At 44.7% G+C, this 22,156-nt stretch overlaps 1 protein-coding gene across 3 annotated transcripts in view; it reads left to right on the forward strand.

The window, feature by feature from the left end:
* The window catches only part of garnl3 (GTPase activating Rap/RanGAP domain like 3), a 455,189-nt gene that overhangs the window by 253,931 nt on the left and 179,102 nt on the right, over positions 1–22,156 (forward strand). For all 3 annotated transcript variants that reach the window (XM_068012410.1, XM_068012409.1, XM_068012411.1), the window contains exon 4: positions 6,480–6,579. In XM_068012410.1, the coding sequence (XP_067868511.1) occupies positions 6,480–6,579 (100 nt within the window). The remainder of the gene's footprint in view (positions 1–6,479; positions 6,580–22,156) is intronic.

Consider the following 22,156-nt stretch of genomic DNA (forward strand, 5'->3'; position numbering starts at 1 on the left):
ATGAGATAGCTGCAAGTGCCTGTTGGGCATATCTACCTGCTCATAACATGCTGGAAACTCTGGTGCCCACTTGCCCATTTGGAGAGGGGTGTTGGTGTTGGTTGCCCAGGTCCCCTCTCCCTGGATCCTTCTCCCTGGCCTTCATTCTATTTGTTTCGGGATATGTTTTAAAACAATGTCCAATTTCATCAGAGGTCCAGGTCAATTGCTGGTGGAGTTTACATATACTATTACAGAGTCCAGTTATACCTGCACTCACTCGGCGTACCGACTGGCAGTAATATTCCAGAGATCCTTTTTAGCCCAGCAATGGAAACGCCTGGTTCAAGCAGACCCTACTCCTGCTGCACCCGTAGGCACCATTTGTCTTATAAAGGGATAACAGAGGTTCCAGCCTGCACAAGGCAGTCAGTAACAGTAGCATTCTGCCACAGCTGCCAAGAAATTTTGCATCCTCCCCCCCCCACCAAATATATTTGGTGTACTAATAGTAACACATTCGGTAGGTAAAAGAGACAGACCTGCTTTTACACATGGAGTTTGGATTAAAGTCTTTGTTACTTAGACACCTGTATTAGTCTTCCTCTGATGATACCACGCTTAGATCTTTCCTCTCAAGGAATATCTCACATTGGCACAGTTAAGATGTGTTCTTTTGGGAATTGTCTCCAAACCCATGACCTCTACCACCTAGAAGGAAAAGAGCAGAGGGCGCATGGGAACATCACCACCTGCAAGTTCCCCTCCAAGCCACACACCATCCTGACTTGGAACTATATTGCCTCAGCGTTCACCAACTTTTGGGAAGAGAGTTCCAGGCCCAACCATCTTCAAGTTGCCTCATCAATGATCTTCTCTCCATCATAAGGTCAGAAGTGGGGATGTGTGCTGGAGATTGCACAGTGTTCAGTGCCATTCGCAACTGCTCAGATACTGAAGCTGCATGTGGGTACAGACTGCAAGACCTGGACAACATTCAGGTTTGGGCTGATAAGTGGCAAGTAACATTCATGCCACAAAAGTGCCAGGCAATGATCATCTCCAACAAGAGAGAATCTAACCATCTCCCCTTGACATTCAATGGCATTACCATTGCTGAAGCCCCCACTATCAACTTCCTGGGAGTTACCATTGACCAGAAACTGAATTGGACCAGCCATCTAAATACTGTGGCTACAAGAGCAGGTCAGAGACTGGGAATTCTGAGGCAAGTAACTCACCTCCTGACTCCCCATAGCCTGTCCCAAAAGTCTGTTCACCATCTATGAGGCACAAGTCAGGAGTGTGATGGAATACTTTTCACTTGGATGAGTGTGGCTGCAACAACACTCAAGAAGTTCAACACCATCCAGGACAAAGCAGCCCACTTGATTGGCACCCCGTTCATCAACTTAAACATTCACTCCCTCCACCACCAACATACAGTGGCAACAGTGTGTCCCATCTACAAGATGCACTATAGCAACTCATCAAGGCTCCTTCGACAGCGCATTCCAAACCCATGACCTCTACCACCTAGAAGGAAAAGGGCAGAGGGCGCATGGGAACATCACCACCTGCAAGTTCCCCTCCAAGCCACACACCATCCTGACTTGGAACTATATCGCCATGCTTTCACTGTCACTGGGTCAAAATCCTGGAACTCCCTTGCTAATAGCACTGTGGGTGTACCTACACCACAAGGACTGCAGCAGTTCAAGAAAGCAATTAGGGATGGGGAGCAAATGCTGGCCATGTCCAATGAAAGAATTAAAAAAAAATTCCTCTTCTCTTTGTGTGGAGCAAGTACTTCCTGATCTCCCTCCTAAATGACTTGGTTCTAATTGGAATCATTCTTGATTCCCCCACCAGAAGATATAGTTTCTCTGTAAACTCACAGCGATTTAAACACAGAGATTAGATCACCCCCCAATCCTCATACTCCAGGGAATACAAATCAAGTTTATGCACACTCTCAGCTCCAGTATCATTTCTGGTGAAACTGTTCAGCACCTCTTCTATAGCCTTCCTGAGGTGCAGTGCCATTAACTGAACGTTAGTACTCTTGAACTACAAGAAAGCCCCCAGCGATTTAACATCCGCAGCACTTAAAGCAGCCAGAAGTACTGCACAAAGAACAGCTAGGCGTTGCGCAAACGACTACTGGCAACACCTATGCAGTCATATTCAGCTGGCCTCAGACACCGGAAACATCAGAGGAATGTATGATGGCATGAAGAGAGCTCTTGGGCCAACCATCAAGAAGATCACCCCCCTCAAATCTAAATCGGGGGACATAATCACTGACCAACGCAAACAGATGGACCGCTGGGTTGAGCACTACCTAGAACTGTACTCCAGGGAGAATGCTGTCACTGAGACTGCCCTCAATGCAGCCCAGCCTCTACCAGTCATGGATGAGCTGGACATACAGCCAACCAAATCGGAACTCAGTGATGCCATTGATTCCCTAGCCAGCGGAAAAGCCCCTGGGAAGGACAGCATTACCCCTGAAATAATCAAGAGTGCCAAGCCTGCTATACTCTCAGCACTACATGAACTGCTATGCCTGTGCTGGGACGAGGGAGCAGTACCCCAGGACATGCGCGATGCCAACATCATCACCCTCTATAAACACAAAGGTGACCGCGGTGACTGCAACAACTACCGTGGAATCTCCCTGCTCAGCATAGTGGGGAAAGTCTTTGCTCGAGTCGCTCTGAACAGGCTCCAGAAGCTGGCCGAGCGCGTCTACCCTGAGGCACAGTGTGGCTTTCGTGCAGAGAGATCGACTATTGACATGCTGTTCTCCCTTCGTCAGATACAGGAGAAATGCCGTGAACAACAGATGCCCCTCTACATTGCTTTCATTGATCTCACCAAAGCCTTTGACCTCGTCAGCAGACGTGGTCTCTTCAGACTACTAGAAAAGATCGGATGTCCACCAAAGCTACTAAGTATCATCACCTCATTCCATGACAATATGAAAGGCACAATTCAACATGATGGCTCCTCATCAGAGCCCTTTCCTATCCTGAGTGGTGTGAAACAGGGCTGTGTTCTCGCACCCACACTTTTTGGGATTTTCTTCTCCCTGCTGCTTTCACATGCGTTCAAATCCTCTGAAGAAGGAATTTTCCTCCACACAAGATCAGGGGGCAGGTTGTTCAACCTTGCCCGTCTAAGAGCGAAGTCCAAAGTACGGAAAGTCCTCATCAGAGAACTCCTCTTTGCTGACGATGCTGCTTTAACATCTCACACTGAAGAATGCCTGCAGAGTCTCATCGACAGGTTTGCGTCTGCCTGCAATGAATTTGGCCTAACCATCAGCCTCAAGAAAACGAACATCATGGGGCAGGATGTCAGAAATGCTCCATCCATCAATATTGGCGACCACGCTCTGGAAGTGGTTCAAGAGTTCACCTACCTAGGCTCAACTATCACCAGTAACCTGTCTCTAGATGCAGAAATCAACAAGCGCATGGGTAAGGCTTCCACTGCTATGTCCAGACTGGCCAAGAGAGTGTGGGAAAATGGCGCACTGACACGGAACACAAAAGTCCGAGTGTATCAGGCCTGTGTCCTCAGTACCTTGCTCTACGGCAGCGAGGCCTGGACAACGTATGCCAGCCAAGAGCGACGTCTCAATTCATTCCATCTTCGCTGCCTTCGGAGAATACTTGGCATCAGGTGGCAGGACTATATCTCCAACACAGAAGTCCTTGAAGCGGCCAACACCCCCAGCTTATACACACTACTGAGTCAGCGGCGCTTGAGATGGCTTGGCCATGTGAGCCGCATGGAAGATGGCAGGATCCCCAAAGACACATTGTACAGCGAGCTCGCCACTGGTATCAGACCCACCGGCCGTCCATGTCTCCGTTATAAAGACGTCTGCAAACGCGACATGAAATCGTGTGACATTGATCACAAGTCGTGGGAGTCAGTTGCCAGCATTCGCCAGAGCTGGCGGGCAGCCATAAAGACAGGGCTAAATTGTGGCGAGTCGAAGAGACTTAGTAGTTGGCAGGAAAAAAGACAGAGGCGCAAGGGGAGAGCCAACTGTGCAACAGCCCCAACAAACAAATTTCTCTGCAGCACCTGTGGAAGAGCCTGTCACTCCAGAATTGGCCTTTATAGCCACTCCAGGCGCTGCTTCACAAACCACTGACCACCTCCAGGCGCGTATCCATTGTCTCTCGAGATAAGGAGGCCCAAAAGAAAGAAAGAAAAGAAGTACTCTAGATGAGTACTTTATAAAACTAAAGCATAACTTCCTCCTCTTTGTAATGCAGCCTTCTTGAGATAAAGTTCACTATTCCGTTAGCCTTTTCGATTGCTGTTTGTACCTATCCACTTGCATTAAATGATTTGTCTACTTGCATTCCCAAATCTCTTTGCTCCTCCACAGTTGCTAGTTCCTCACCATTTAGAAAATGTTCTGATTTATCTTCAGGTCTAAAGTGGATCGCCGCACTCTTACCCACATTGAACACCATTTGCCACAGTTTTGCCCACTCGCCTGATCTGTCTATGTCTCTTTGCAACTTGCTGCTCCCATCTGCACTACTTACTGTCCCTGCTAGTTTAGAGTCATATTACTGTGGTCATGAGGAAGTACAAGGTAATGAGCAGTTCGGTCTATCTTTTGAGTGCCTTTCAGTGGCTTGCTTTTCTTTTTCAAATTGTGGCATTCACTCATTCTTATGGTGATGCAGCTTTGAAAAAGAAATTCAATATCTTAGGAGACTTGCTCTGATGGCTGCAGGATTCATTGTTGAAAAGTCTGAAGCACAGTAAGAAATTGAAAATTGCAGGTTATTATAATTGGTTGCCAGGAGACTATGATGTTATTGGCATGGCTTTGATCTTTTGCGTAAACATTGGATGGGGGCCTAAGCAAAATTATTCTGTATTAATTCCACCCCTCTTAAATGGCATCCATGATATTATTGGTGGTTAGACGTCTGATGTAGGTACTCTCACATCATTTGGTATGTCTACGTTTCACAACTTGTAACAGTAAAGTTTATTCCTTTTACTGATCTCCCAGGGATAGCACTGCTCCATCTCTCTCTCTCTCTGCATGTGCACTGGCCTACATTTAGCCCTCAACCAGTACCAGAGACAGATCTGGGCATTTAATTCATTCCTGTTTGTGGGAGCTTGCTGTGTGTAAGCTCGCTGTCTCATTTCCTACATTGCAATAGATACCACACTTCAAAAAGTACTTCATTGGCTGTAAAGCACTTTAGGACATCCGAAAGTTGTGAAAGGCACCATATAAATACAAATCTTGCTTTGTTTCTTTACACTTGATAATAGAGGCTACATTCAATACTGTAGCAACAGATTAGGGTGAATAACCACAAGTCCCCTTGCTGAGCTACTAAAAACTATTGTTCCCTTACCATAGAGTCGGAATATCCCCTCTCCCCAAACCTATACCTGCTCTACGTCACTGGGAATAAAATGCAAGGCCTCCTAGTCAAGCTAGCACCCCTGCCAGTGCAACATCTTCTTTCCCCTGTTCCTCCGTCCCATTGCTTGGTACAACGGTCTTGCCCTCTCCCTGCCAGGTGTACCTTGCCTGCACTTGGGGATGTTACCCATGAGATGGAAACATCAAATACATATGAAAATTGCCCCTTCTGCTGCACAGTTTAAATCACAAATTTACCTCTGGTAATGAAAAACTGCCACTAAAAGCAAATACTACTTCATTATCGTTTTTTAAAAAAAGTATCTAGATGGTCTCCCAAAGCTTCCATTTGACTTGCCCTTTTAACATTGCAGCTCTTTTAAAGCCAAATGGTGCTGTAACTTCTCTCATTTGCTTCACTGTGCCCAATCGAGCACCTCCTCCAGCAGTAGGTCCAGTCCAGGGTAATGGGAGGCAGTAGAAGACCTCAGTGCCACCACCATCCCCCATACTGCACCTTTCTGGGGCAATGCGTGCACACTGCTCCCACATGACACTGCCTGTCCGCATTGTGAATGTATTCATGTTCAATGAAAGAGCAGAGGCGATGTGTTTGTCAACAACTGTGAGTACAAGCCACTGTACCATAATCACCAGCGTTCATGTTCTCTGTAATTTACTGCACAGCGAGGGGCAGTCCAGTCGTCCCTGACCTCTGGTTTTTAAGATTTGTTTCTGGTCCTGGAACAAGACCTTTAAATAACCCTAAAGATGTCGTCCTTTGTGAGGAGACCATTGAAATCTGTGTGAGAACGAGGATTAAAACAGAGGGGTTTTCCGCATTCATGGTAGTAATTAGAGGAAGAACGAGATACAACCTTGATTATGTCATGATTGGAGATGGCGGGGGATGGAGGGGATTTGGAGTACAATATAGGAAAAAGTTCTGGCTAGTTATGGTCTGCTGGCCTGTACTGGTTATTGCTTTGGCCTTCACCTAAATTTCTTAGTTTGATTTTTTTTAAAAAGACCATGAAGCAATGCATATTAATGAATGTTATTGTTTCATTATTTCCAGAGCACTGACTACACACCAGGAACATGGCGCAGAACTGATGTGCATTTGGAGAACCCAGAATATCACACCAGATGGTATTTCAAATATTTTCTAGGAAAAGGTAATGGCTCACACATGAAAGTTGTTCTTTAACAGGTCAGACACTGTAAAATGGCTGTCAACAAGCCTTGTGCTAGGCAGGAGCTGCTCTGAATGGAGTGTTTACACCTTGAGAGGACCAAGGCAGCCTCTCTGCTGCAGTTTCTATCGTCCTGGAACTGTGCACGGTTCAATTCTGGGAGCGTGCAGGTTTAATTTAACAGGTTTTGAGTTAACTATAAGATATTATCATTTTTTCTGACTGTCCTAGTAGTTGTTAAGAATCTGAAGCATGACCCTGTTATACTGTCTGGCAGCAAATTGCACTGTGCCCACTGCAAGCGAGAGCTTGTGTAAGCAGCATCTTGTTCCCAGTCTGGTAAATTTTTAATGTTAAGAGATAGGCTGGGCTGGGGTTTCTACTTTCTGAGAATATTAACAAAAGAATGTGCTGTTGTGGTACAAACACTGACTCGTTTTACAATGCCCATCCCTGTAGCTGTTGAAACAGGATTTGTAATGAATTTGAACATGTCACTCTCTGAGATTAGGTTTCCATATTAATTATACTGCCACTGTGAGAATTGCTGAGAGACTAAAATCTAATTTGCACAGATATTGAACATGCAGATGTTGGAAAAAATCCAAAATCTAGAATGTTTCTTATTGTAACTTAATAAAGCGAACTAAAAAAAATCCATGACCCCCCCCCACTCCACCCTCCACTTATTTCCCACTGAGATTTTCACCCTCACGATGACTGATTTCTATCTTTCAGGCTGTAGTTATACTGCACTCTTGGCTTGAATAGTGGCTCTAGAAGGTTATGTGTAACTTCCTTACCTGCGTGTGTACAGCCATGCGCAATATTGTTAGGAGAATGTGGGCAGCAGTGCCCACAGCCACGTTAGAAAAATCAATACTGAGATTATAAAATGTCAAAGAGATTCAACAAAGTACATGGGCCCTTTTAAAACTAAGTTTCACACTGGACTATGGACTTATATTGCAGGCAGTGTGAAATCCAAGAAACAAGAGGCAGTCTGTGGAATAGGGTCACAAACCCACTTGAATTTAGTACGTTCAGGAGCCACACTGGGGGTCTGAGTGATTCTGCCATATTTTCATAACGTTTAGCTGAAAGTTCTTGTTTTTCTCTACAAGTCCCTTCTCAATCTCACTGCTCCCTCCCTCTGCAACCTCGTTCAGTTCTACATACCAATATCCAGCCTCCGCTCTTTCAACTCTGGCTTTCTTAGCATTTCCTGTCTCCCCTTCACCCCACTCCTCTCTCAGCGCCACCTTTGGTGACAGAACTACAATTCTATCCTTGCATTCTGGAACTTTCTCTGTAAACCCTTCCACTTTTCTACCCCTCCCCACCCCACCAGCTTCTTCAAAAGCCTCCTTGAAACATACTCGTGCTTTCAGTCATCTCCCACTGCTAGGCGTTTGGTTCTGTAAAGCACTTTAAGGCTTTTTGTTTTGTTGAAGGTGTTATTTAACTGCATGCTCTGGTGAAGACTTCTTCTTTGAAGCAGACTGAGACTCACTTAAGTACTGTTATGGATTAAGGTTGAAATGCAAGTTGCAGTATTCAGAGACCATGCTGATGGTCAATGTGACAAGCTGAGGGGCATTGATGTGCACAGCCTGCTTCTTGTATGGACTCTATATCTAAAACCTTCCATTTTATTATGCCATTCAAAAGCCTCTTCAGCGGGTAACTAGCTATTTGCTGCAGTCCTGGCTCTCTTCCAGTTACTGGCAGCATTACTGCAGGGATAAGGCAATGGAAAGATCGATCTGACGTGTAGTGACTACAGATTATTAACAGGACAGTCTTTATTAGAGGAAATTTTATAACATTTTTCAGGGGAGTCTAGAATAATAAAATTAAATTCAAACTGCATGGAACAGTGAAACCAAAATACAGCAGAGTGACAAGGTGGGAATACGTATTTTACCTATCAATGTTTTCACTTCTGTTATCCGAGCATACTACAACTTTAAGTTAACACATGTGAGGATGAGATTCTTACCTTATTCTTGAAGCAGTAAAAGGAATCTCGCAAATATTCTTGATGTTTCAGACTTTGGAGTGCGTGTCTTTACTGGCCCATTACTCACTCAGATTCAAATAGGATTCCTCGACATAATTCAGCCTACTCAGGCGAACAATAATATCACACTTAGGACTCAACTGATAACAGGGAAAATTGCTAATCAAACTTGTTTGCACTTTAATAATTTATACAGAAGCTGATACAAAGTCAAGATAAAAGCAAAATACTGCAGATGCTGGAAATCTGCAATAAAAACAGAAAGTGCTGGAAATGCTCAGCAGGTCTGGCAGCATCTGTGGAGAGAGAAGCAGAGTTAATGTTTCAGATCTGTGAGTTCTGATGCAAGGTTCTGATGAAAGACCTGAAACGTTAACAAAGTCAAGATGACATTTCCATGCAAATACAGATGGTTTGATAAGGAAGTAGCTAATGAAAGACTTTGCTAAATTGGAATGACCTTTTGACGATAACGACTCCACATTGCTGGATAATGTTTACAGGACACATGGCAAATGAATATCCAGTTTCTGCTTACTGTCCAATTCCGAGATGAAACTGATCCTACTTCCAAACACAGAAGTGGAACAGACAAGGGCTAGCATTCATATATAAAACTCTGGTTTGATAACAGCACTGATCCTAAAGCACAGTTCACAATGGGGCTTCATTTGGTTAGCTATTTCTACCTCCATAGCATTGCCCAACTCCGTCCACTGTCAACTGATCTGCTGTTGAAACCCTCATCCATGTCTTTGTTACCTCTAGGCTTCACCATTCTAACGCACTCCTGGTTGGCCTTCCATATTTTACCCTCCCTAAAGTTAAGGCCATCCAAAACTCTGCCGCCCGTGTCCTAACTCGCACCAAGTCCTGTTCACCCATCACCCCTGTGCTCGCTGACCTACACTGGCTCCCGGTGAAGCAACGCCTCAATTTTAAAATTCTCATCCTTGTTTTCGAATCCCTCCGTGGCCTGATCCCTCCCTATCTCTGTAATCTCCTGCACCTCTATAATCCTACGAGATACCTGCACTCATCTAATTCTGCCCACTTGAGGATCCCACTGATGGTGGTGCCTTCAGCTCCGGTGCCCTAAGCTCTGGAACTCCCTCCCTAAACCTCTCCACCTCTCTTTCCTCCTTTAAGACACTGCCTAAGACAGTTCTGCAAGTAATTGGTTAGCAGGCATTAAAACTGTTTGATCACAAGCTAGCTACAACAACAACTTGTATTTATTTAGTGCCTTTAATGCAATAAAACATTCCAAGGCACTTCACAGGACTGTTCTAACGCAAAATTTGACTCTGAGCCCCATAAGGAGATATTAAGGCAGACTATCAAATGCTTGGTCAAAGGTGTAGGTTTTAAGCAGTGTTATCTGTAGAAACGAGACTTCTCGCAGAGCTGGGAGTGTTGTGTTGAACAGTGGTACGCATGTTGGCAGGACTGAGATGTGGGTTTTCTCTCTCTCTTGAGCACCATCCTTAACTCTGCAAGAAGTAGTTGCCACGCAAATTAATATATTCTCGAATGAGATTAATATTGTTTCAGTGGCTTGGTGTGTTCTCTATTTGAAAAACAAATGACAAACCTGCACAGAGTCAGTAAAAACGATGATAACTGAATTCTATAGAACAACCCTGGAAAGCAAACAGCTGAAGAGTCTCTGGATGCAGTTTGGCTTGCAGTCACAACATGACTCATAACCCAGTGATACTTTATTGTATTTGTGCCATTTTAAAAAAAAACGAATTCTTGTATGTCATAGGATGTGAAAATACTCAACCTCCCATCTGTTTTTGCCCTATTTAAGCATATGTGCAGTTAGTGTCATGCTGAAAGGATTACCACAGGCATCCCATAATTGAATTATGAATTTGCCTTACTCTTATATAAAAAGGTATTTATCATTTCCTCACAGGTTTTAGCTCCAGTCTAAAGACACTAAAATAATTATCAATACATAATTTCTGTATTTTAATAGTGTAAGAGCATTATTGATATGAACAAGACAGATTTTTTTCTAAGATAAAACTGTTAGCACACTGCAGAAAGATGTAAAAATAAAACACATTGATCTGTGGAAACTTAACTTCAAGAATATGAGAGCATAAGGAGGAAAAAAAGACAGCAACAGCATGAGATTGCTCCAACGCACACTACCTTCCAGCATTGCCTCGTGCAACATATTCTTCCTTGACTCATGCTGCACTCTTGATTCAAACCCTTAGTAAAAGCAACTGAGCACCAAAATAATCTCTGACTCCATTCCATCTAGAAATAGTATCCAAGAGTCCAAACCTGGGAAAGTCCATAGCAGCACGATTCCAAGATGGAGCTTTCAAATCTTCAAAGCCCACAACATTAGATTGCATTTATATATAATGCATTTGACATAGCAAAACATCCCAAAGCACTTCACAGAAGCGTGATCAACCAACAAAAAATTGACCAGCCAAAGATATTGGCCGGAATTTTACGCCCCCGCCACAGGAGCGGGCTGGTGGGGGAGGAGGGGTTGTAAAATTGAGTGGGAGGCGGGGATTGCCATTCCCGACGCCTCCCCCCCCCACCCCGCTGCACTCTTACAAGGAGCGGCAGCGGCAAGAAATGACCTGCCCGCCCCAGGCCCGTAAGTGACCAATGAACTGGCGGCGAAGGGCCTCCTCCTGTCACCGCTGGTATTTTACCAGTGGCAGGCGGGTGGCTGAGGTCTCCCTGGAGGCCGCCAAGTAAAACCTGGTGGCCTCCTTGCAGGCTGGGGGGGGGCACTCCTGATCGGGCACCCTGTGCAAAATGGAGGGCCCCCTCCAGGGCCATACCAGCCCTAATGCACAACACTCCCCCACCCCAACTGATTCTCTAGCCTCGCCAGGGCCCGACTGATTGTCCCTAGAGAGGCCCAAAACACTTGCCTTGTTTCTGGGCCACGTCCCTCTTGCTACTGAAGCTGGGTGCAGTCCCAACAGTGGCCATCGCTCCCAGTGGTGCTGCTGGGACACCGGCAGCTCCTGGAGGCGGGACCTCCTTCCTCAGAGGGGCAGAAGTCCCACCCAGGGCCAATTAAGGCCTGGGGGCCGTAAAATCCTGGAGTGGATCCCCAGGCCTGGCGGAGCCAGGCTCATCCCCAACTCTTTGGCTGGTGGGCATAGCCTCCCATCCAACGTAAAATTCTAGCTGTTAAGACTGCTCACCAAAAGCTTAGTCAAAGAGATAGATTTTAAGGTGCATCTTACATGAAGAGGTAGAACGGCGGAGGGGATTCCAGAGCTTGAGCCTGGAGGGCTGAGAGCATGACGCCAGTGTGAAAGATCTGTCTGATGGACAAGTGGTCATGGTTGGAGGAACGCACAGTTCTCTGAGGGCTGTAGGGCTGGAGAAGGTTACAGAGATGGGGAGAAGTGAAGTCATGGAGGGATTTGAACAAGAGGATGAGAATTTTAATATCAATCCATTGCTACACTGGGAGCCAATGTAGGTCAGTGAACATAGGGGTGATGGATGAGTGCAACTTGCTGCAGGTTAACAGACAGCAGAGTTTTGGATGAGCTTAAGTTTATAGAGGGTGGAAGATGGGAGGTTGGCCAGAAGAGCATTGAAGTAGTTCAGTCTGACAGTAACAAAACATGGATGAGGTTTTCAGTAGGAATAGGCCTGAGGCAGAGGTGGAGATGGGCAATATTAATGAGGTGGGAATAGGGGGTCTTTATGAGGGAGGGGTTCAGGGGTTTGAAGCTCAGCTCAGGATCAAATAGGATGCCAAGGTTGAGAAAGTCTGGTCCAGCCTGAGACAGTGGTTAAGGGGGACAGAATCAGAGGCTGGGGGATGGAGTTTGTGGCAGGGACCAAAGACAATGACTTTGATCTTTCCAGTGTTTAACTGGAAGAAATTTTGGCTCATCCACGATTGGATGCCAGCCAAACAGTTTTACAACACCGAGGCAGTGGAGGTGGCGAGCGAGGTGGTGGCAAAGTAGAGCTGGGTGTTGTCAGCACACACATGGAATCCTGCATCATTTGCCTCATGCCAGTGGAGGAGCACCATCGCCACATGCACTGCAGCCATTCAAGGAGAAGGCCCAGCACCACCTTCTCAGCAAAAAAATGTGGCCTTGCCAGCTTCACCCACATCATGAGGTTAAATTTAAAAACAATGCATTTAAATTTAAAAACAGTGTGAAGGACAGCATGGGAGAGGGGCATCACCATCAGGTAGCATCGAAAACAAGTGGTACTGAATAATATGTGATCAGGGCTGGTTCTGTTTCACAATGAGGATGCTATGCTTTTGATATAATTGCTGGACAATCCAGCTTCTGGGCTTTGAACAGTGAAGAGCTGTTGCTGATCAAGTTTCTTGATTTTTATGTCTCCTGAAGTTCCACCCGTTGGCAGGCAGTGCGATCAGTCGGGCGGTGGAGTAAGGTGCTATGGCCATTTTAACTGCTCCTGGTTTCTGCTGGGTGGGTAAGGTTAGAAATAGCCTTCTAGTATGCAGAGAAACCAGTTTGCACACCTATAAAGTTTAGGAACAGCAGCTATGATAAGGCTGTGCTGGTGCCCAAGAAAGGCAGGACAAAATAGCTTCCATGTTGAACACTCTGGAGAAGAGCACATTACAAAAACATGTAGCGACTAAATCCTTGTGTTGGGATAATCTTAACACTCACCTTTGTTGAGTATTTCCATTACATAAGCTTTATAGTCCATGTGACAAGTTCAAAGATGGTTTTGATTTCAATTAATTATATGGAAATTCATTTGGGTACATTGCTCATTCATTAAAATTTGTTGTTGTAGCCATAGTCCCAAAGGAATCTCTCCCCATTAAAGAGAAACAGTTGGAAATCTATAGCTTGCAAGATACCACTCCACAAGCATGGGGCAAGGTGAGGAGGCAGGCCTTCATGGACTACCACAGCTAGTATGGGGATTGATTCTGTGCTGTTGGGGTCTATTTGTAGCACATGTCAGCCATCTAAGCTAACCGACCCCCCACTAAAGTTGCATATGAATAACAATAATAAAAAGAAAGAAAATTATCCTACCACAAAATGTCTAACTTGATTAAAATATTTTTAAAAACTATTTCCAGTACATTATTTTAATTCACGAGTGAGTCCCATCATGAGTGCCTATCCTCATCCATTCATCAAGCTCCTGTTAAAAGCACGAACAAGTTCAAGAACCGATTTGTCCTACATCTAAGGAATTGTAGCCTTTTCCCTGAACTCTTCCAACAGTATTACTGAGACAAGGGGTGATTCTCACTGTTCAGAACTCTTTACTTTCATTAAAATTCTTCGAGAACAGATTTTGTCAAGAAAGATCTGCTCACCAAATACCCTTCCTGTCTGGTTCAACAATCTCTGTACCCTTAAAGAATCTCCATTCCTAAGACAACAGCACCAGGAGAGACATCCAAAAAGGATAGCACTCTCAACTACAGCCAGATAGAAAAGTTTCATGATTGTGGGATCTACTCAAAAGGATTTTAACTTTCCGAGGTAGTATAATCATGTATGTCTCTTGGCCACCACGTCTCTACACTGTTCCCTCCAATTTAACGTATCATCTACTTTCATACCTAGATACCTTTTGCTGGTGACTATTTCAATGTCCATATAATGAGCCTTCAGGGGAACATTATCATTAACTGGCTTTTTCCTAAAGTCTATAACTAGTTCTTTTGTTTTTGTTGAATTTAAGAGAATTGTCATCGCACCATTTTACGAACCTCTCCGCCGAATCCCTATAGTTTACTTAGTTATTCCTGATGAGGTCCACCAGTACCATATCATAAGCATACTTCAGAATCGGTATCTCGTCGTGTTCTGATCAACAATCATTCGTGTAAAGGATGAAAAGCAAGGGTGAAAGTACACAGCCTTGGAGGAGATCCAGTATTCATTTACATGAGCTCCAAGTAAATCCTGGAGACTATCACCCGTCGGGTCCTGCTGTGAAGAAAATCACTAATCCAAAGTAGGAGAATAGGATTAACATCAAGGTTTGTCAGTTTCTCAATAAGCTTGGTTGGTTTCACAGTATTAAAAGCCAAAGTGAAATCAACAATAGTGGTCTAATCTGTCCATGAGCTGTTGGACCAAATGGACCAAGAGTCAGGACAGCATCGCCCACTGACTTGTGAGGTTGATAAGCAAACTGTAACTGATCGATACGTGGAACAAGAGGATCTAAAAGACGCTTTGACACAATGTGCTCGAAACACTTCATGACTATCGATGTAAGAGCAACTGGTCGGCCGAGTTTCTTGTCTCCAGTGATTAACTCTTGCAGATGCCAGTCAAGGGGCGATCACGATACTCCTTTTCTGTACCATTTATAATTTCAGATCCCTGCTGGTGTCATTCCTGGTATCAGTCAAGTCATCAATGTCAAAACTATAATTCTCAGGTCGCTGCCATGTTAACTCAGGACAGCTGTGACTTCATCTGTTTGCCAAAAACCCATCACAGCAGCTGTTGAGGTGGCACGTGAGGCCCATACTGTCACCATGGGCACTGTTGTGATATATGTGGGTCTTATCAGGGCTCCTTCATCTGCTATCATTCATCCCCTTCACAGATTTCTGTTTGAGTGTGGAGCTGACCTAGTAGCTGGCTGCTCCTCAGTAATATGGATTTCTTTGCCAGTGTCTAACTTTTTTACATAAGGTTATTTACAGCTTCTCCTTTATAGGTGACAGAGGTTAGGGTGTGAACTGCTGGCTTAAAACTCGAGGGCTCAATGTATAATTAACTATTCAAGTCATAGATTTGTAACAGCACATACTGTGTGCTGTGTGGCTGGGAGTTTTGAAGGTGTGTTTCTGCCTGTCCCAATATGAATAATGTGTGCACTTACCTTGGCGTGTCCTCCAGAGACCAGAAAACATCTTCCTCATTGGCTCCCTGGTCTGACTGACACTGGGGAATACATCAACTTGTAAGCTCTGTTTACATTATACATGATGAGCAATGAAAAAATCTGAGTCTTTCCACACGCTGTGACCGACACAACATTGAAATCAGATTATGGCAAGTCTTTAAAGTGAATGCAAGGATCTTTCATTTTGTAAAGGGGACAGAAACTAGCAGAGCTCATTGCAGACACTTTGGTAACACGGGGTGACGACATCATGAATCATATTGTTCAGAAATTTTGGCACCTTGACATATTAATTAGTGTGATTCCAGATATTGGGCCAGGCTTTAATGGACTTTAAAGTATGGTTTCACCTGTGTTTGACCTGGTGAGACTGTCACATTCGGAATCTGTTGAAGGACTAGCCAGAACCTTGCTGCAATGTTATTCAACAGCCATGTGGAATTTGATAGCAGATTTAATAATGGTGCCCACCGCAGATACATTGCACTTGAATTGTATCTTCTAAGTTAGTCTTTTGTTAACTCAGAGGGAACTGAACGCTTTAGGATCAGGTGGCCACGGGGTTAAGGGTGGTGGGGAGAGGATATGCCAGCAGGGTGCACCTGAGCCAGTTTATCTTTTCTGTGGATTGATCATTCCTCACTTCACCTCTGTGGATTGTGTCACTGTGCTCCCAGCTTCCCTGTATCACTTATGTAATATAGTCCAGTTCTGATGAAAGGTCACTGACCTGAAACGTTAACTTTGCTTCTCTCTCCACAGATGCTGCCAGACCTGCTGAGTATTTCCAACACTTTTTGTTTTTATTTCAGATTTCCAGCACCTGCAGTATTTTGCTTTTATTTATTATCCCTGTATCACTTGTTCCCTTCCTGTTATGAGTGAGAGGGGATTTGTATGGAATTCCTCCTACTTTCCCAAGTTCCGCACTTGGGTACATGCTCTGACGAAACCTACAGGTTTGTACAGGTGGGAGGAGTTGGGCATCTTTCCATTTGCATGGCTGTGGTAGTGTGGTGGTTGAGCTACTGGACTTGTAACACAAAGGTGTTGAGTTTAAACCACCAAGTTGTGAAACTGAATACAATAACTGGTGGTCTGTGGGCCAGTGCCAGAAAACAAGATGACCACAAAAGCTGCTGGATTATCATAACAACCCACCTGGTTCACTAATGTGCTTTGGAGAAGGAAACCTTCCATCGCTGTCTGGTTGGACATATTCCTGAAGGTTTCATCGTATGAAGGGGATGACCAGAGCAATCCAGGAGTAAAATCACAGCATGAAAGAATGGTGTGTTTTTCATTCACTTTTCATTGCTATTTATTAGCCAGAATTTTACGACAGATTGGAGGCCCTGCCCACCGGCAGAAAATATCAGTGGTGAGCTTTCCTCCGCTGTGCCTGGAAGCCACGCCATGATTTTACATGGCCCAGGCCTTTAATTGACCTCTGGCGGGACTTCTACCCTGCTGAGGCAGAAAGTCCCGCCTCCAAGAGCTGCCGGCCAATCAGCGGGCCGGCAGCTCTTCTGTCCCAGCAGCGCCACTGGGAGTGATGGCCACTGGCAGGACTGCACCCAGCCAGGACCGGCAACATGGGCGAGGCCCCGGAATGCATGTAAGTGTGTTGGGCCACGCCGAGGACAGTCGTCTGGGCCCCGGAGAGGTAGGTTGTGGGGGGTTGTCGCTCGAAGGGTGAGTGGGGAGATGCTCCAGTAGGGAAGGCTTGTGCCGCAGGGTGACCCTCTGTCGGGCATAGGGTGCCCAATCAGGAGGGCCCCCCCAGCTCGCAAGGAGGTCACCAGGTTTTGCTGGGCACCCTCCTGAGCTACTGAACCGTTTGCCCACTGCTGGTAATGTACCAGTGGCAGATGGAGGAGGCCCTTAAGTAGCAATTACTTGGCCACTTAAGGGCCTTAATTGGCCTGGGGTGGCCAGGCCATTTGTCATTTCTGCCGCCGCTTGTAAAATTGTAGCGGGCTGGGAAGGCAACAGGAACGGCACTCCCCACTTCCCACTCAGCTCCACCACCACCTGCCCCCCCGCCCCCCCCCCCCCCTCCATGAAGACTGCTCCTGCAGGGGGCATAAAATTCCAGCCATTAGTTATAAAAGTATTGGAGATGGGGCAAAAGTTTGCTTGACTGAGTGTTAAAAGTACATTAAAAACACACCTTTTTTTTAACACGTTCCTATGGTTTCTCTTTGGGGTCGCTTGCATTAGCGTCCTGGAGATTAATCTGCAATTCCTGGATACTCCAGGGCAATCCTGGAGGGTTGGCAACCCCATGACCCCTGTCAGCCTTGGCATACACTACATGGTTGACCTTGAATGCCCTCAGAAGTGGCCTAGCAAAGCACTTGGTTGTAATACTATCACTTTTTCCATTCCGCCAATGTGGAACAATTAAAAAAGAATGTATATCTGAATTGGATGGACACTTCTTGGCCACATATAAATTACAGTGCGAGGACACTTTACTATTGAGACAAGCAGCTACTCTGAAAACTTAAACTGAATGGCTTGCTAGGCCATTTCAGAGTCAACCACATTGCTGCAGGTCTGGGGTCACATGTAGGCCAGACCAGGTAAGGACAGCAGATTTCTTTCCCTAAAGGACATTAGTGAACCAGATGGGTTTTTACAACAATCAACAATGGTTTCATGGTCTCTATTATAGTGGCTTTTAATTCCAGATTCATTAATGGAATTTAAATTTCATCATCTGCTGTGGTGGGATTTAAACCTGTGGCCCTGGAACATTAGTCTGGGATTCTACAGGACTAATCCAATGACATTATCACCACACCACTGCTTCCCCCTCTAAGGTTTGTGTTTAGAAAATGTTAACAGTACTTTCATCAGATGAAACAAAATCTCTGTAACCTTCTCCAGCCCTACAACCCTCCAAGATCTCTGCACTACTCCAGTTCTGCCTTCTTGCATGTCCCCGATTTTAATCCCTTCACCATTGACGGCTGTGCCTTCAGTTGCCTGGGCCCTAGGCTCTGAAATTCCCTCCCTAAATCTCTCCACCTTTCTCTCCACAGCATGACATCATCTTGAACATGTCCTAACTCACACTAAGTTCTGTTCACCCATCACCCCTGTGCTCTCTGATTTACATTTGCTCTTAGTCTGGCAACGCCTTGATTTTAAGATTCTCATTGTTCTTTTCAAATCCCTCCGTGACCGCGCCCCTCCCTATCTCTGTAACCTCCTCCAGCCCTACAATCCTCCGAGATCTCTGCATTTTACCAACACTGGCTTCATGCACATTCCCAATTACCATCATTCCACCACTGGCAGCTGTATCTTTAGCTCTGAGTTTTGCTCCCTAAATCTTCCCAATCTCTCTACCTCTCCTCCTTTAAGATGCAGCTTAAAACGTCCCTCTTTGATCAAGCTTTTCTCATCTCTCCTAATAGCTCCTTATGTGACTCGGTGTCAGATCTTGTTTGATAACACTCCTATGAAGTGACTTGAGACCTTTTACTATGTAAGAGGTGCTATATAAATGCAGGTTACTGTTGTTGTTGAAGTGCTTTGAGTTACAGTTTTCTATTTGTCTGACTGTTATTGTATACTACTGATCGACTTAGTTCTGATGCCAGCTGTCATTTTAGCATTTGCACTCTTCAATAAACTGGGAACAGTTACGTTTTTAATGAAACGATAGAGCCTTGGAGCTCACAGCTAACCTTCTTAGCAACGCACCTTAGTAACAGCCCATAGTTGACCATGTGACTTGACTGCTTTGTTTTTACTTATGCTTACGTATTGAGGATGGGAATAGGCCACCAGACCCATATGTGCTCACTCCGTTCCTTGAAAATTCCACCCCTTCCCAACTCCTTGGGAGAGGCACAAAAAAAGCAGACCTGTAACCAATTCAGGAGCCTTCTGCCAAAAATTCCTACCCTGCCCCTCGCAGATAATCAGTCAGATCCCAGAAAGTTCCAGAGCTATTCACTGTTATCCCGAATGATTTACTCTTAACCTTCCAGAGGCTGCAATTATCTCTTAAAATCTGAAAATTAAAGTGGAGAATTTTATTTATAAATTGTATTGGTGCAGTATTATCTCAGCGCACTTGTGTCAAGTTCCTACATCTGTTGTTTTAACGGAGGTGTTACCCTGTTGAGAATATGTTAAATGTTTACAAGATCATATTGAACAGTGTAACTCCAGACTCCCAATGTATTGGTGGAGGTTGGGAGGGGTTTTGTATGTTCGTGTGTTTCAAATCTTCAACATGATGAAAATGCTGCACTTTGCTTTAAACAGTGTAGCCACAGATGCTTGTGGTGTGTTTCTACAGCTCCTAGGGCTACTGTCATAACAGACTCATGTGTTTAATGTGGTTGTGTCCACCCATATAAAATACACAGTCTCCTTCCAATTTACTGTTGTCTAACGTGGCAGAAAGTCATGGAAATGGCAGTGAAACAGGAGACTAGATAATTACAACATGACAGAGTGATTATTTGATTAGACGAGAAGTTGACGATAATTGGTGTTTGTCAAGTGACTTCCTTTCAAAATATTAGGTGAAAGTCAAGCAAGGTAGTTTGACCATTTTTCCTTTTTTAGTGAAATTGTTTTCCCATTTTGCTTTGCCCTCATGCTGACACAACATCGGGCCTTCATTTTACGATGCATCATGCACTGAGTTCGACCCACCAAGACTGCAGTCTGTCAACTGGCACCAATACAATGCCCTGGAGCTCAGTCCACATTGCATCGCTGTAGCTGTTAAATCAAATCAGCTGTTCAAAAGTGGCTACATAACATGTACAAAGGGACAAACAGATGGGGGATTTCTGACAGGCAGGGATAATACTGGGATCCACCAGAAGAAGGAAGTAACCCAAGGCTGTGTGCTGCCAAACCTGAGCAGAGATTATTGGAAACAACATAACACCTTTAGGATGCCAAATTTGACCAGATTTCCCAAAGCCACCCCTCCCCCCCCCCCCCCCCACCCCCCATCAAGCCATTCATTTCTGTTGTTGCCGGCTGCCTATCCAATCGATTAACAATGTATTGAGAGCCAGCAGAGCAATTTCCAGCTGATATTTGTCTTGTTGCAAGAGTAGAAGCTTTTGGACCCTACACTTCATCAGTACAGCCTTTAAAATGACAATCCCCTGTTCTCTCCCCTTTGTAATAAACAGAAGATTGAGGCTCAGCTCTCCTCGTCAGTCTCTGAAGGGGATGCTCTTGTACTTTCTGCAAGTTGCAGGATTGTTTCAAGTCGTTTAATTGTTACTTCTTTATTTCGACAGTGCAGCTTGGCTCACAAACAGATACAGCCTTAAACCGGACAAGTATGACATCACTTGCAGTGCATTTATTTCATGTGCAAGTCATATTTAACGTGTTTTAGTAATGAATGTTTGATACCTAAGGTATGTTTTATTTCAAATTACTTACCAAAACATAGATTTAGTCAGGGATATCCATACTCGATTTAAACTCATCCTGTATCCCAACTTGCACAAAGTCCTGTTTACCCATCACCCCTATGCTCGCTGACCTACATTGGCTCCCGGTCTAGCAGCGACTCAAGTTTAAATTTCTCATCCTTGTTTTCAAATCCCTCCATGGCCTCATTGCTCCCTTTCTCTGTAATCTCCCTCCAAAATCTCTGCGCTCCTCCATTTCTGCCCTGCTGCGCAACCCCAATTTCAATTGCTCCACCATTGGCAGCCATGCCTTCAGTTGCCTAGGCCCTAAGCTCTGAAATTCCCTTCCTTACCCTCTCCAACCTCTCTATCCTCCTCAATAGCAATCCCTCTGGCCACACTTTTGGCCACCTGTCCTAATATTTCTTTAAAAGGTGTCAAATTTTGTTTGATAATTGCTCCTAAGTGCTGAGGGACGCTTCACGACATGAAAGGCACTATATAAATACAAGTTGTTGTCATGGTGCCACAATCCTAGGCTCTCTTGGTCGGAGATAGGGCTACAACATTGGCTGCCCCCATTATTTCACAAACACTGCTCACCAGCATGGATCACAGCTTGGAGCATAGGATTGAGATATCACTCTTTGTATGTGTGTTAATGTTTAACAGTTCGGAACTTCAACATGAAGTAAATGTTACCAATACAATTCATATTCAAGAAAGAGAAATCAGAAACACATAGGTTTTGTGCAGTAAAGACGCTAGTTGGAAATTGTTATATTTGGTTATATTCACACTTACAATGCTGCATAAAAATTACAATCATATATTTTACAGCAGGTGACAAAGCATGAGAAGTGCTTGGATGAAGCATATGGACATGCTATAGATTTGGAAACCAACAATAAGGATGTTATCAGGCCTGCCTGTTTTCCCATTGACTGAATGTATTACAGTTTGGCATCTCCGGCTATCCCAGGGTTCTGGCCATTGTGACGAATCTGCTCTGAAAGCTCAGGAATTGTCCCTAAATTAATGGGGTGGGCTGTTGTATATTCTTTATTGGACTGCTTGTCCTGGGACTTCTTCCTTAGGAAATCGTGGTCTATTCTAGTACTTTCCCAAACTGCTAGTACGCAGATTAAATAGCTAGTGAAACTGCTCCCAATATGATTTCACTTTCAACCATTTGCCTCTCTACAGTGTGGTGCACTACACATGATTTTTTTAG

Source organism: Heterodontus francisci, chromosome 32 (genome assembly GCF_036365525.1).
Source record: "Heterodontus francisci isolate sHetFra1 chromosome 32, sHetFra1.hap1, whole genome shotgun sequence".
Taxonomy (NCBI): domain Eukaryota; kingdom Metazoa; phylum Chordata; class Chondrichthyes; order Heterodontiformes; family Heterodontidae; genus Heterodontus; species Heterodontus francisci.